The following is a 14,919-nucleotide window of genomic DNA, read 5'->3' on the forward strand; positions in this document are numbered from 1 at the left end:
ACCTTATCCACTCTTCAAATCCCCCATTGTTGCCCTTAAGTGAGATTCTCCCATACTCATTCGGAAAGAATCATAAAATCTAGCTTCTTGGCCAACGATCTTCATCCGCTGAAGTAGTCACCAGCATCTCTGGAACGATCAAACCCTCTCCGCCGACCTCCTCCTCGAAAACCGCTTACTGGATTTTGCTTTTCATCCTCCGTATTCTGCTATTCGACTTTGTAAAACAGTAACTCGTTTGAACCCTACGCCTATTGAGACTAAGATGAAACGAGGTAGAAGAGCTAGGCGGCAAAGGAAAGAGGTCCCTGACAATGTAAAGAGCAGAGTGGAGAGCTTTTGGACGCTTTGTCCGTATTGCTATTATCTCTTCGAGTACGAGATTGCGTATCTCGACTGCTGTCTACGGTGCCAGAACTGTGAAAAGGCTTTCCATGCGGTCGCCATTAAAGGACCATTACCCGAGGCTACGGAGGTGGATGGGAAAGAGCAGTATAATCTAAGTCTAGCATTATTTAAAATTTGCTATTCTCATGAATCAATAGCGGTTATGGATGATAAAAATAAAGAGATCGATGTTGACAGTGAGATTGCTGTAACTTGTAAAACTGAGGATCTTATGGATGTCGATATTGGTAGTAATAATATACAACGGAGAAGGGTGATTGCTAACCATGAGGACACTTCAGAATATTTGAATATTAAGGAATTTTGTGAAAAGTTGCAGGAGAAATTGTTTACCATGGACGAAGATGATCGTGCAAAGCAAGAGATTAAGCAGTCAAGAACTGCTGGGGAACTTTCAGATGTGGAGATGGTGGAAACTGGGGAAGAAAACAGAAGTGAGATTGAGAATAGACATACATTGTTGATGGCTGATCATTCGGAAAACGGAATCGTCGGGGAATTTAGCGAGCTGAAATTTTACTTGGATGATGATGATATCTTCATTGATTTAGCAGATCTTTGATGTTGAAAACTTGGAAGTGATAGAAAAGAAAATAAGGTTAGAGTGCTGATTTTTGTTCATTCATAATTTTTTTGTGTATAGTCGGAGACTGGTGAAATAGTAATGAAAAGTTCTTTCTTGAATTAAGAAAAAGTGGTCCTCGCTTTGTAAGTTCTCTCCAACTCTCGTCTCTCGTTTATTGTTTTTTCTTCCCTTTTAATAAGAATCGAAGGGTTATTAGTGGTTATTACAAATGTTACTATCCAGAGTAGTCTTATTGGATGTGAAAGTAATCCACTTTAATGATCACTTGCTTAATTAGACCCATCTATAATTAGATCCATCTATTCATCTCCTTCCGAACTTAGTGGATTGTTCCACAGAAGTTTCCTAGTCTTTTGACTTTTTTACCATAAGAGAGGATTTAGCAGGAAGCTTCTGAACTTTCAATGTGTTGGTTTGCCTTTGTTCATTGATTTTAAAGTCTGACCAGATTCCCTATTATGAATCCTTTGCAAGTACAGGCATGTTGCAGAATATTATTGTATGTTGTGGACATCGTATAGATTTTTGTATTGCATTTTCTCTAGCTTTCTGTAGTACTGCTTAATCATTTCAGGGGGAAATGCTGTGGTAGTAATTTCTTAAAGTTCCCTTCATTCAATGAAGTACTTTTATTGGAATAGAGTCATAGAGATAGAAAGAACCTCATTGTGACAATTCTCCTGGAACGGAGTAATTTGATCTTTTGGTTGACAACACATTATTCGATCGAAATTTAATGGACGTATATTGTTCTCTTCTTTTCAAATATATATTTCATTTTTCTGGATAAGAAACAGGAAAGGAATATATTTCAAAAGAACAAAAAACTTTAAGCCCCCCAAGAACAGCCTAACAGCCATCTTTTTCAAATATTTCTCTAAACGAAAATTCCTTGATACCATGCCTTTTCTCCAAAGATTTCTAAATCCAAATTAACATGTAGTCTTGAGAAAGGGTATACATTATTGGATTGATTTGGGCTGATGTTAGCCATGAGACCAAATAATTTTCTCCCGACAATATTAAAGACAAGTTACTTCTGTGCTTCGTTTGAACCATCCTTTAGGTTGCAGTTTTGCAATCCGAAAAATACAATAAAACAACTATTGTCCAAGGAGCAGTAGCAACCGAATTTGAAGCACACCGACTATATAATGGTTATCAGTTATCTCAAGATCCTTGACTCCTAATTTTTACGAGAAGGATAATTCTTAGAAGTATGGTGGAGACAAGAATTAAGTTACAAATGTGGTGGGTAGGGGCTCTGGTCATGTCATCGTATTCTAGAACTTGAAAGGATCTGTAATGAGTTGTTGATTTGGAACTCGAGTAGTGTGGAGAAATGTGGACAATAATATTATGGGCATTATCATAAAATTCTGGTCATGCGGATGGTTCATGTGTGATTTGGTTGAGTCTCCGTATCTTATCATTATAATTACAAAATCTTTTACCATAAATAAATAAAGCAATTATGAGCAAATGGCAATCTTAGTCTCCATATCATATCATTATCAAAATGCATAGTAAATGGTAATTATGAGATTGGATATCACATAATCATCCTTCACCACAAATAAATATAACAATTAATTCCTTATCTCTGAAAATGGAGAATATTTCTATATAGAAAACATCAATGGCCATACTTTACACCAATGAACACTATCCCTCTCCTTTTTGATAATTGTGAACCTTATATCTTTCTACACCATCAATATACATTCGTTGTTTCATAGTCTGAACAAGTGATGCAGTCCATCCCGAGCTACCCAACTTCAGGAACTATGCATCAAATCTATCCTCAAGCACAAGCTCCAATGATCAACCCTTACAGCTGCCCAATCTCTTCCTTTCCAAGGAAGGAGCCTAAATTAAATGCAGCCGTGAAGCACCGTTTGGCAGAGCAGAATAGAAGGAACAGAATCAGTGGCCAATATGCCACCCTCCGTGCCATCCTTCCCAGCCTATCCAAAGTAAGTCCAAATTTCCCCTCAAAAATCTATCTTCAGTTGATTTATTTTTAAGCTGAAATCATTAAACTTTCTTTATATTGACACTTAAAGAAAATGGTTTATGTATATAAACACAGACGGATAAGAGTAAGCTGAAAAAGGCTTTTGTGCTTTCTGAGACAATCCGTGGAGTGAAGGAGCTTAAGAAGCTTGTATCAGAAAAGAGAGTAGCCAATCGTGAGTTCAGAGATTGTGGGATACCTAGTGGAGCAGATAGGTTGACCTTAGAACAATGTAATGGTGGTGAAGGGATGGTGAAGGCTGTAATGAGCTGCGAGGACAGGCAGGATATCATGGCAGAATTGGCCAAAGCACTGAAAACAATGAAAGTGAAGCTGGTTAGAGCTGAAATGGTGACTGTGGGTGGAAGGAACAAGTTTTCTCTATGGATTCAAGGCCCTAAAGAAGGACATGGTGGGATTAAGAGAGTTTTGGAGGCTGTTATGAAGAGGCCTTCATGGATTGCTAGAAAACCCAGAAATGTTTGGCAGTCTCGAGCTTCAACAGATAACAATTTTAACGGGGTGGCTTCTTGAAAAAAAAAATCTCTTGTTTTTCTTCAAGTAAACATAATTACCCGTTGTACTTAGAGGTCAATTGTGAATTGTGATGGCCTTTATGGGAAACCATCCAACCTCTAATTCATACATATATATCCGGACATAATTGAGAACGATTATACGTGATTGCTGACTTTTTATTTTCTTCTTATGTTGTAAATGAAACTGAATGAAAAAACAAATTGATATTACAGATTATTTTTGAAAAATCCGATGTGCCCATTTTCCCATCAACCTCGAGTAGAAACATGCAATTGAGGTTTGAATTATAATGCAATTTTTCAAGATGCGAGTGGAGGAAATTGTTTAAGTCTCCAAAAAATAATCTCTAGGATTCAATTATATATAATAGGAAAGTGTTTTCTAATAAAGGAAATATGTCAAAACCAAAATCATCAACCATGATTTCATGATAATATATCACATATGTTTGAAAGTTGTTAGAACAATTAAAATCATTGTCATTTTTAAAATAATTTTTTGACATTGTTTTGGATGATATAAAAACCAATTTAAGGTTTAACCATGTAAAATCAAACATCCATTTCTAAACCATGAAAGACATGTTTAAGTAATTTTTGAATATGACAATGATTTTAACCTTCTTAAAATCAATTTTTCGTTGAATTGAAGTTTATTCTTTACAAAAGAGGTTTGGTAGGTCTGGTTAAACAGGGTCTTGTGTTGTTGAGAAGATGAACTAATTCTTCTCTCCCCAACTACATCCCATCAAACACAAGAACAGTCAAAGTTCAAGTTTATATATATCCATCGTGGCCAATGTTCCTTCAACTCAAACAACAAATAGATTCAATAGAAGTTCAATAGGATTGGTAAAAACTTGCCTCTTTCTAATTCAAGACCATGGCTGCTTTCAACAGTTGCTTGAAGTTATTATTATTCGTGTCCTTGTCATTGGCAAGCATCAACGTGAACTTTGCTAGTTCTCGTCGCCTTCTTGATGCACCACCAGCTCCACCTCCATTCCCATCTATACCTCCAATTCCTCCACTGCCGCCTCTGCCCAAGGTCACAGTGCCACCACTGCCAAACGCTGCTCTGCCTCCACTCCCTCCGATGCCAACCCTGCCAAGAGCTACACTGCCTCCATTGCCTTCAGCACCAGCTTTGCCAAAGGCTACCTTACCTCCTTTGCCACCATTACCAACAATTCCCTTAGTTCCTACCACACCACCAACCATGCCATTGCCGACCTTTCCTTTCTCATCACCACCTCCATCAAAATGAACCATCTGAAGTTTAAAGGCATTGCAGCTCCTACTCTACTGTCTTCTAGTTTTGTTATTGGGGTTTATATTTATGATCTACCATTGTTGGTGGGTTTTGCATACTTCTGTGTTTGTCCGTTATATATTGTTTTTATTCCTTTTCATGTCATAAGCTTTCTATCTACAATGAAGGCCTTACTGTATCTTCTCGTTTTGAGCGTTAATAGAAGTGCCTTTTCATACAATATGAGCTCTATTGTTTCAATGTTGGGTCTATGCACTTAAACTAACACAATAATTGGGAGTCGGGACAACGTTTCCCACTCTGAACCACAATAGGAAGACTGTTACAGAAAATCGTGGTTAGCAAGGTGATAAACTAGGAGTTTACAATCGCCTAACCTTTCAATAACTTGGACATATCAGCCACAATGTCCTTTTCCATATGGATGAGAGCAATTCATAATCAAAAAACCAAACTGTAGTTCCAAAATCGTTTTCTTTACACTATTACTTCTAGTGAGTTGGATTTTATTCATTCCAATCAAGCGTGGTCTTCAATCATTTGGTTCATATTGTACTTAACTAAACTTACTCAAACATCTTCTATTGGTTCTTCAATGCTCGCACAAGTACAATGATTGGTAAATACACTCAAGATCCATGTCCTATTCAAACACAGAATGGCTTCTATCAAAATCTCTTCTTCTTCAACTCAAAACTCCCATTCAAACATAGAATGGCTTCCACTAGCCTATCGGTAATGCTATATTTGGGACTCTAACCAGATGAAGGTTGAAAGAAGCAAAATTAATATACCTTTAGGCAGCCCAACACGATTTCCACCATAGCAGCATTTCAATTATTCCTTCCCATCAAATGAAACAAGTCCAAATTGACGAAGGTTCCTTGATGGTTATCATCATTAAATAAGAACTTACTGCTGCGTGCTTCTGAAAAATACGATGCTTCTACGTTACTACACCAGTAGTATTGCATATAGGTTAATGAGGGAACAAAAAAATGAAGCAAAAAGTGGACAAATTCAATATTTATTAGTATGGGAAATGTATTTTACAAAGGACTTCTAAGTTATTCTGCAATGTAACTAGTTGTACAAAGCCATCAGTCACCTACCTCATACCACCCACCATTAATTGTATGCGCACATGATTTCATCTTTATATTGATGTGTACCTCCCTTCTCTGCATTCATGTACAATGAGTAGCTGTATAACTTATCGCTTGTAAAAGACTAATTCACGGCTACAGTTAGATTTGATAGCATCCTCCAACTTCTCAACACAATCGAAATCAACCTTGAATGTCACCATAGTAATACCATCTTTACCACTGTCATAATCCTGCTTAATGTCCTCAACTTGAAAAGATTGCAACTGCAAACATCAACAGAGATTTCAGATTTAGAATACTCCATTTAAAAATTGCGTCTGAAGAATGCATGCAGTGCACAAGAAAACTGTAAAACCATGTATTGCTGGAGCCGAACGATCACCACTCTAAAAGTAAAAGCAGTAAGGACAATGACACAAGAACTTAGATTAAGGAAAAGAAAAGGCAGAAACAATGGAGCCCAAGGTACAAAACCGTGAACTCTCAATCGTATTAGCAAATTTACCTGGTGGTACAAGACCCCTAAAAGATCAAATGGTACCTCCACACCCATTGGAACCTAAAAGAAATGGAACCCAATTTATCAAAAACAACATTTCATATTTAAATCAAATGAAAATGATTTAATAGTTAGTTTGCTTCAATAAACTTCCGAGTAAAACTAGCAGCAAAGGGTGAAAACACATATTAAGGTAAAGAAGAAACACCTTAGATTTCACAACACATGTTTGGGCACTCTTCAGGCATTCGGAAGCTACTCCTCCATAAGCCCTGACTAGTCCCCCAGTGCCAAGTTTGATACCTCCAAAATACCTAAATTTTGGTAGAGGGAAAAAATACCAGATGACGTTAGGTATAGCACAAGGCAAGCATACGTATTCATATCAACCAGAAGCATTAACAAAACGACTCTAAGTCACCAATTTGCTGGTATTTTGCCTAAGGAAAATTCATACAGATAGATCCTGAAAAATATATTTCAACCAAGTACGTATCATTTGCAAAAAGAATACCTGATCACAACCACCATGACTCTGTCAATACCTGAAGAAACAATAGCAGAATGAATTGGTTTTCCAGCCGTACCAGATGGCTCGCCATCATCATTAGACCTATATTGATCTCCAACCTGAAATGAGGCATGAGAAGTAAATGTATTATGCCCTGGCCCCCTCCCAAAATCTCTTCATGGGAATACTCTTAACCAAAAAACTGGAACAATTCATTTTGATTCTTGAAGTAGTGTTTAAAATACATTTTCAATTGTTTAATTTAAAAAAACAAGTTATTTTAGAAAAATTAGAGTGTTTGACGTAAACTCAAAATAGTTTTTGAAATATAATTTAAAAAAATTTCATCAGAAAAAAGTTTTAAAAAAAATGAAAATTTTGAAAAATATTTTTTATTGAGTCGATTCAAACTAGCTCCAACTCTCTAGACTCTAGTATTGGGAACTTTAGGGAAAAAAAAGGAATGACTGGAAAGATATTGATTTCACATTCGCAGCAACAAAATGTCAAATTTAACGGGATAAACATAGTATAAAAATGTAAAATAGAAACTAACTGAAGCATCTTCCTCACCATTGTATTATTTTATCATACCATTTAGCATAAATTCTGTTACATTACACTTTCAACAGATCACGTGATGAACATAACACGACACCTCTGTAAAGGATGACGAACTACCCCATAATATGTGTTCTCCAAAAACTTAAACAACTAAAACATACAGCTAACTATGTCCAACCAAGAGACAAAAACCAAGCACCTGATACGCCCAGCAATTGTGGGTAGCTCGCGGATCCCGCACCTGAGTTTCAGGACAACAATGCATGTCAGATTAGTGGACTCTACACAAACGTGTCAATCTTATTCTAAAAGATCTAAGGACGCATTTTGAGGTAAAGTTCCAAAATTTCCACTATATTTTAATTAAAAAGAGCGATGCGAATGTCATAGTCCAATTTGCAATTACGAATTTCACAAGAACATAGATAGCTTAACCAAATGAATCAAAATCATCTACAGCCTAACCAATTGAATCAAAACCATCTACGTTCAACAAACACTCAGAAAAGCAGAGAGGGTAAACAGGAATAGAAACCGAAAATTCCTCCATGAGAATCAGAAATGAAGAAATATTAAGATTTGGAAAGCATAAAGCACCTGGGAGAGAAAAGAGAAGGCAGATTGCTCGTTGGAGACAGGGCCAGCGATAGCGATGAACTTGCTCTTCTTGATTTCTTTTTCGAATCTTACAATCTCTTTAATGGTGGTGTATGCCCCAGCATTTCGGCTACTGCTACTGGCTGTTGCGACCATAGCTTTCCTCTCTCGATGAATGGCGCCCAGTGAGGAAGATAATCGAGTATTGAGTTTAAGTTTCTTGAAGTGACGAAAACTTGGCGCTGCCGCAATTGCAATTGCCACAGGCATTTGATGAAACCTCCGATTCTCTCCGGACAAGAGATGAGGGCGAATCAATCTCCTTTCCTTTTGGTTACTACCATCTCCGACGTCGTTTCAATACAAAAATAAAGGTTTCTTTTGCCTTTGGCTTTATTATAGCTAATTGGAACTCCAAACCCTCTCTCGAGAATTTAATCTAATCTTCAACATTTGCCATTCTTTGTAAACAGCAACTACCATACAAATTATTCATCGAATACAACAACTCTTTATAATTTTTTAGACTAAATGAGAAATTTAAATTCTTTGCTTTCTCATTGTTAACTGAAATTCTACTTATGTCCATGTTGATTTGTTGTCGTTGGCTTTATTCTAAAATTTCTTGAGGAATTAAAATTTGTTGCATCACGATTATTATTATTGTTTTCATTTTGTACAATTTGTACCAAATTTATATAATTTTCAAAATATAATAATGCTTAATTCGCATTCTAAAATCTTACACAATCTCCCATTGTTATGATATTGTGCTTTTCATGCTTTCATTGTTGTCAAAGCTATTACAGATTTATAGTACACTATCACCTCTCCCTTGGTAAATTATTTCACGCTTTTAAAAAATCATAAAAATATGGTAAAGAGAAAAGTAGATGTACACCACCTCGTATTTCCATTATAAAAATAGAATCAAGTTATCTCTATCTTCTAAATTCAAACCCTTTTAGTGGTTTTATATATATTCTCTTTGACTTTGACTATATATATATATATATATATACAAAAACTGCAACAATGAGTATTTATAGTAAAAAAACGAAGTGATGTCAACAAGCGTCGCTTTGGCCGAGTGGTTAAGGCGTGTGCCTGCTAAGTACATGGGGTTTCCCCGCGAGAGTTCGAATCTCTCAGGCGACGAAGAATTTTTCCTTTTTACTTATTATTTTGTTAGTGTTAGTAGGAATTTGATGAGGCGGCTGGCGGTACCTTCCTCGGAATTTATCTGTCACAGTCTTAGGCAGGTGGTACGTGGGACAGGGAGCGACTAAGTCAGCTTCGCGGAAAATCGTCTATGTCGCATCGCAACTCACGTTAGGACACGTGGACTTGAGAAAATTGACTTTTAAAAAGAGCCAAATTTTTGACCAGGCTATTCCCTTGGGAACGCACAAGTCCGGGTCAATTATGGCATTTCGTAGCGTCCAACCGTCAGACCAAGCACACAAACTACCTCTTTCCCTTCCCCCTTCCTTATTTAATGACCCACTCCCCCGCATTTAACGTGTTCATTATTTATTTAGCTCCAATTTTTATAAACCTTTCTTAATCATAATGATTCTCGTTGAATTTTAATCCATGGATGTAAACACATTTTTTATATTTTGTATTATTAAAAGTTAAGAAAGCCAATACCCGAAGGAAAAAAATAAATAAAAGGTGAGGAAGTCAAGGTTGGTTTAATTTGTGTGTCTTGTTTTCAAATTTCCAAACCATAATCCCTCTCTGAATTTTCTTCTTATTTTTGTTAAATTTGAGAATCCTATTTTTAACCTCCAAATAATTGACAACCAATTTTGGAAAGAAAAAAAAATTGATGTATGGATTTATTTTATCACTTATTAATATATTATATTTTAGAAAAGTATCAGTATTTTAATTAATTAGCATTATAATTATGCTGGAGGTATTAATTTTCCAATTATACTTGTATTTTTTTTTTTTATATTATTTACATGAGATGCAGAGATGGTTGCTTTATTCGAAATTTGATTTCTCCAATTATGTTGGATTTGGACACTTGACGTCCTTCTTCGGGTTTTTTATTCTCTGTCCACTTGACACCTCTATTTATTTAGGTTTTTTAAGAGCTCAAATTGCAATATATTCAAAAGTCTATTCCTTATATTTTCGGCAACTCCATATTAAATTATAATAAATATTATTTCAATTAAATGATAGTGTTTGAAGTATCTCACCACTTCATAAATTAATTGTTTTGATTACGTTTTGAAAATTACTTTCTCATTTTAAAAAGGGTTGGTTTATTAGAAGAATTTTCTGTTCTCCTGTATTCTAATAAACCTAATTTTTAAAATTTACAAAAATTTTACACATGACAAATAAATATTTAAAGTGATTTTAAAATGACAAAAATTATTCCAATCGAGTTAAAATTATATATTTGAGTAGTTTTTGAATAAAGTTATTCGATAATTGGTCGTGAAAATTAACTCTTATATTGAATTAAAAGAATTTCAACATATTTTACTTTATTTTGCCTTAATATTTAAAAAAAAAAAAAAGAAGATAATTTTCTTTCCTTTTATCCAACTTATGGCTTAAAATTTTCTTCATAATTTTGTGTTTTTATAATTTTTTTTATAAAATTTGTTAAAAATAGAAAAATCAACAAAATATTATTACCTTTTTTATTCTACCAATTTTCAAAATTTTAAAATAAGTGATTTTTTTACAGTAATTTAATGATTCTAAATTCTTTTTCGGAAAACTAGCCAAATTAAACAAACTATATAATCGAATAATGTTTTTTTTAGCTTGCTTGTTGTGAAGCACCCCACTCGGCCACTCCTATTTTGTATATTAACAAGCTAAGATTACAATACAACTGATAAATATATATTGCTAAGTTAAACGACAATAATGTTTAAAAGAAAAAAAAAACTGATAAACTACTACCATTTAAAAATCTTTTATTTTTTAATTATTTGTATCTTTCTTAGCTTTGTCTATGAAAATAATTCTCATACATCTTTTTAAAAAAACATCACATAAACATGTCAATTATTAGCTTTAGCAATTAAAGTAATATATATATATATGCTCTTAACGTACATTGTATGCTATGTAAAATATAATATGCACTTCAACTTTGTAAGATCCGTTTGATACATGCAAATCGAATATTATAGTAAACTAGTATCATGTTGAGTATGTATATATTTTTAAAATACATAATTGAAATTCACTAAGTTTTATTTTTCTTTTGTTTTTGGTAAATGCTAATTAATTGTTCGTCCTAGTGTGTAAGCAAAACAAGTTAATTTCCAAAGCAATTGCGAAGTCTATACATGTAATTAAAGTCAGCTGTTCACATATAGTTTGGTTTGAATAAAAATTATGACCCATTTTATTATTTTTGGAAGTAAAGGTCAAAGAGCGAAGTTGGACCAACCCTGTCAATTTGGAAAGTGGAATCCCCTCAAAAGTAAACACAAATATATATTTTAGGTTAAGTTGTCATACCCTCCACTACTTGGGGTTGAATTTTGTTTTAATTAAATTTTGTGTGGTGTAATTTGAATTTTCAATTTGCAAATATAATTTGATTTGAATAATAAAGTATTTGACATAAAAATAATAGTCCTTACAATTATATAGAATGACACTTAAAAGTTATCTTTTTTGGAAATAAAAAACGATAGTTAGGATATAGTAATGAACTATAGATGCATTTGTGTGTAGGAGAACACTAAGATATTTTGTATTTAGCGAATAGGAAAAAAGGACAAAAATCTAAAGACAATGAAGAAACGTAGATTTAATTGTATGCTTTAAGAATGGTATAAGTTTGGTTATTAGATATACATCAAACTATTTCAAAATAAATGCTATGGCATAAATTATTGATATGTACATAGTTTTTTTTTTTTGGGACAATTTCTTTAACGTCGTATTTTCAATCACTTGAACATATTTTATACGATGTATTTGAAATGCATCAAATATTGAAGTTGTATTAATTATTAAAATCTTAAACTGACAGGTTTTAATAATGTAAGAATCTTCTTTTAATGAAAGAGATGAAAAATCACTCGTTTTAATAATATGTTAAAAAGATTACTAATGCGTAGATTTGATTAAAAATGTTAATAGAGTGGAATAGAATAATTTAAAAAGAATTGATTTTAGTAAAAAAAAGGAAAGTAAAGTATGTGATGAGTGAATAATGAAGGTGAGAAAAAGGAAAAAGAAAAATAAGAGAAGTTAGCAAGTATAAATGGTGAATAGGTGTGTGACATAGAGTAGAGAAAGGGAATGGAAAAGTGGGACCTGGGGGGAGGGGGAAAGAAAGGAGAACCGCGTAAAATGGAGGAGAGAATTGTAAATAAAGAAAAGAATAGGGTTTGAAGAATACAAAAATGACACCCATAATAATAAACAACGTTGGGGGTTTGTTATGCTATAAATTGCTTCCCCCACTCTGTCTTTTCCAATCAAACCATTATTTGTTTGCGTAATACAGAGTCCTCTGTTAGCATATGTCTCATAGACCCATCGTTCCTCATTATTCCTCCATTGCCTTCCATCTTCATTCCCATCTCTTGGTTTCTAGTGAGATGAACTCTAATTCCAACTGGTCTTTTTAATCCCTATTTTCTCTGTCTTTTCCGTTTCCCCATATCAGATCTCTCCATATTTCTCTCTCTTTCCGATTCTCTTCTTTCTTTCCCGAGAAAATCTCCACTCCTCAACAATGGGTGTCAAGGGATTTGTCGAAGGTGGAATTGCTTCCATCGTTGCCGGTTGTTCCACCCACCCGCTTGATCTAATCAAGGTCCGAATGCAACTTCAGGGTGAGACCCCTGCTCCCACCGCTGCGGTTAATAACCTCCGCCCTGCTCTCGCTTTTCAAACCACCTCTGTAACTGCTCCGAGGTCTATTAATATTCCTCCCCCGCCGCCTCCGACGGCGCGTGTTGGTCCAATCGCTGTTGGAGTTCGTATTGTGCAGCAGGAAGGAGTCGCCGCTCTTTTCTCTGGCGTTTCCGCCACCGTTCTACGACAGACTCTGTACTCCACTACCCGTATGGGGCTTTACGATATTCTAAAACAAAAATGGACCGATCAGGATACCGGAAAAATGCCGCTCATTCGGAAGATATCGGCCGGTTTGATCGCCGGTGCGGTAGGTGCTGCAGTTGGCAACCCGGCTGATGTAGCGATGGTCCGAATGCAAGCCGACGGACGGCTACCATTGGCGCAGCGTCGGAATTACAAAAGCGTGGTCGACGCCATAACCCAGATGGCACGTGGGGAAGGCGTGACGAGTCTGTGGCGTGGTTCCTCGTTGACGGTGAACCGTGCGATGCTCGTAACGGCTTCGCAGCTCGCATCGTACGATCAGATCAAGGAGACGATTCTGCAGAAGGGATTGATGAAGGACGGACTGGGGACACACGTGACGGCGAGTTTCGCCGCTGGATTCGTGGCGGCGGTTGCGTCAAATCCAGTGGATGTGATCAAAACCAGGGTGATGAACATGAAGGTAGAGGCAGGGGCGGCGCCACCGTACTCCGGCGCGTTGGATTGCGCGTTGAAGACGGTACGGGCGGAGGGCCCAATGGCACTTTACAAAGGATTCATTCCGACGATTTCACGTCAGGGACCATTCACGGTGGTGCTGTTTGTGACGCTGGAACAAGTCCGGAAGGTGTTTAAAGATTTCTAATTAAAGAATGATGATGACGAAAATTGTAACATTTTTAAGGATATATTCCACCATAAATCGATGTGTTTAAGTTCGAGGTTATTTTAATTTTATGGGACTATTATAATTCCCTTTTTTTCCAACTTCGTTGTTTGTTCGTTTCTTCACGTAGTGTGTCTCCCACAATCCCTTATAACAAAAAATAATTAACAAATCTTAATCCAATTTCATTACTTAATAACACAGTCAATAAACTCAATTTTAATTGAATGGAAAAAGGAAAAGAAAAGTCAAATTTCGTAAATTTTTCAAAGGCAAGAGAGTTGGAATTCTTAGTTTAGGTTTTAGGGTAACATAAAGTTTGATAATCGAAGAATTCTGCAATCAAAGAATCTATTCTTCTTCTACCCAATTCAAATACAAAACTTCATAAACTTCGCTTTTTGGGGCTTCCCAAATAATCAGAAACGAAGCATCTCCCCCCAATTGGTTCGCATCTTTACAAATACTTTCACGTGAAATTTATTTATTTATTTATTTATTTATTATTATTATCTATGATTAAATTTAAAATTCGTAGATATTGTGTTTTTGATTAAAAGCAGGTAAGTGGTGTAGAAATGAAATGGGATGTGAACCAATGAGTTAAGAAAATTGGGATATGAATGAAATGAAAATAATTGGCGATATTATTATTATTCGGAATCGGATTCCATTATTCTGAATGAAAATTGAAAATATATTATTATCTTCTCCAAATATGATCAGGATTGTTGTATTGCGTTTTGTTTTGATTTGAAACAATTTAGGTACAAAATATATATATATATAAAAAAAAAAATATCTCTCAATTATTGTAATATTGGTGAGTCATCTTCCTTAACATCTTTCCCACGTGTCCAATGTGTCCATTGCCATTGGAAGTACCGTAGTAAAATAAAATGCAATAAGCATCTCTCTATCATAATATCTACTTATTTTATTTTATATTTTTATAAGGTTACAATCTGTATTCTCTTCATATTTTTTTATTCTAATTTTGCCTTTTATTTTTTTAAATGTTACTTTCTTATCATCTTTTCCTTTCTTTCATTATACTTTATTAATAATCTAATTAACACCGCAAC

The 14,919-nt window shown here is 35.0% G+C and overlaps 4 protein-coding genes and 1 non-coding gene across 8 annotated transcripts; 3 read left to right on the forward strand and 2 right to left on the reverse strand.

Moving 5' to 3' along the window:
• Nucleotides 1-2,514: 2,514 nt before the first annotated feature.
• On the reverse strand, nt 2,515-5,022 carry LOC103485341 (uncharacterized). The gene is made up of 2 exons (XM_008442892.2): nt 4,415-5,022; nt 2,515-2,961 (listed from the first exon to the last, which is right to left on the reverse strand). Exon 1 carries the CDS (start codon nt 4,820-4,822, stop codon nt 4,421-4,423), a length of 402 nt encoding a protein of 133 aa, XP_008441114.2. The 5' UTR covers nt 4,823-5,022; the 3' UTR covers nt 2,515-2,961; nt 4,415-4,420.
• LOC103484938 (transcription factor bHLH131) lies at nt 2,746-3,720 on the forward strand. The gene is made up of 2 exons (XM_008442336.3): nt 2,746-2,970; nt 3,087-3,720. The coding sequence occupies exons 1-2, from the start codon at nt 2,746-2,748 to the stop codon at nt 3,543-3,545; spliced, it is 684 nt and encodes a 227-aa protein (XP_008440558.1). The 3' UTR covers nt 3,546-3,720.
• A 148-nt stretch (nt 5,023-5,170) lies between the features above and the next one.
• On the reverse strand, nt 5,171-8,508 carry LOC103484936 (uncharacterized). 4 transcript variants are annotated; one of them, XR_007823136.1, is made up of 8 exons: nt 8,104-8,508; nt 7,706-7,747; nt 6,946-7,061; nt 6,640-6,745; nt 6,438-6,491; nt 5,936-6,195; nt 5,618-5,751; nt 5,171-5,466 (listed from the first exon to the last, which is right to left on the reverse strand). XR_007823136.1 is itself a non-coding variant. In XM_008442334.3 (6 exons), exons 1-6 carry the CDS (start codon nt 8,371-8,373, stop codon nt 6,037-6,039), a joined length of 747 nt encoding a protein of 248 aa, XP_008440556.1. In that variant the 5' UTR covers nt 8,374-8,507; the 3' UTR covers nt 5,835-6,036. The 4 variants fall into 4 exon arrangements, 1 of the variants encoding a protein (XP_008440556.1); XR_536803.3 differs by having other exon boundaries at nt 5,171-5,751; XR_007823137.1 differs by having other exon boundaries at nt 5,171-5,777.
• Nucleotides 8,509-9,179: 671 nt separating this feature from the next.
• On the forward strand, nt 9,180-9,261 carry TRNAS-GCU (transfer RNA serine (anticodon GCU)). The gene has a single exon. It is a non-coding gene; the product is annotated as a tRNA-Ser (tRNA).
• Nucleotides 9,262-12,378: 3,117 nt separating this feature from the next.
• Nucleotides 12,379-13,935, forward strand: LOC103484939 (mitochondrial uncoupling protein 5-like). Its single transcript, XM_008442337.3, has one exon. It carries the CDS (start codon nt 12,839-12,841, stop codon nt 13,811-13,813), a length of 975 nt encoding a protein of 324 aa, XP_008440559.1. The 5' UTR covers nt 12,379-12,838; the 3' UTR covers nt 13,814-13,935.
• Nucleotides 13,936-14,919: the final 984 nt, after the last annotated feature.

The sequence above is a fragment of the Cucumis melo genome, chromosome 8 (assembly GCF_025177605.1).
Source record: "Cucumis melo cultivar AY chromosome 8, USDA_Cmelo_AY_1.0, whole genome shotgun sequence".
Lineage (NCBI taxonomy): Eukaryota > Viridiplantae > Streptophyta > Magnoliopsida > Cucurbitales > Cucurbitaceae > Cucumis > Cucumis melo.

What these genes read in the sequence shown, in the direction of transcription:
- LOC103484936 (XM_008442334.3), bottom strand. Translation starts at nt 8,373, where the DNA reads ATGCCTGTGGCAATTGCAATTGCGGCAGCGCCAAGTTTTCGTCACTTC. An exon ending in ACAATTGCTGGGCGTATCAG is followed by an intron (nt 7,062 to 7,705) that starts GTGCTTGGTTTT and finishes GCCTCATTTCAG; the next exon opens with GTTGGAGATCAATATAGGTC. An exon ending in CATGTGTTGTGAAATCTAAG is followed by an intron (nt 6,492 to 6,639) that starts GTGTTTCTTCTT and finishes CATTTCTTTTAG; the next exon opens with GTTCCAATGGGTGTGGAGGT.
- LOC103485341 (XM_008442892.2), bottom strand. Translation starts at nt 4,822, where the DNA reads ATGGTTCATTTTGATGGAGGTGGTGATGAGAAAGGAAAGGTCGGCAAT.
- LOC103484938 (XM_008442336.3), top strand. Translation starts at nt 2,746, where the DNA reads ATGCAGTCCATCCCGAGCTACCCAACTTCAGGAACTATGCATCAAATC. An exon ending in TCCTTCCCAGCCTATCCAAA is followed by an intron (nt 2,971 to 3,086) that starts GTAAGTCCAAAT and finishes ATATAAACACAG; the next exon opens with ACGGATAAGAGTAAGCTGAA.
- LOC103484939 (XM_008442337.3), top strand. Translation starts at nt 12,839, where the DNA reads ATGGGTGTCAAGGGATTTGTCGAAGGTGGAATTGCTTCCATCGTTGCC.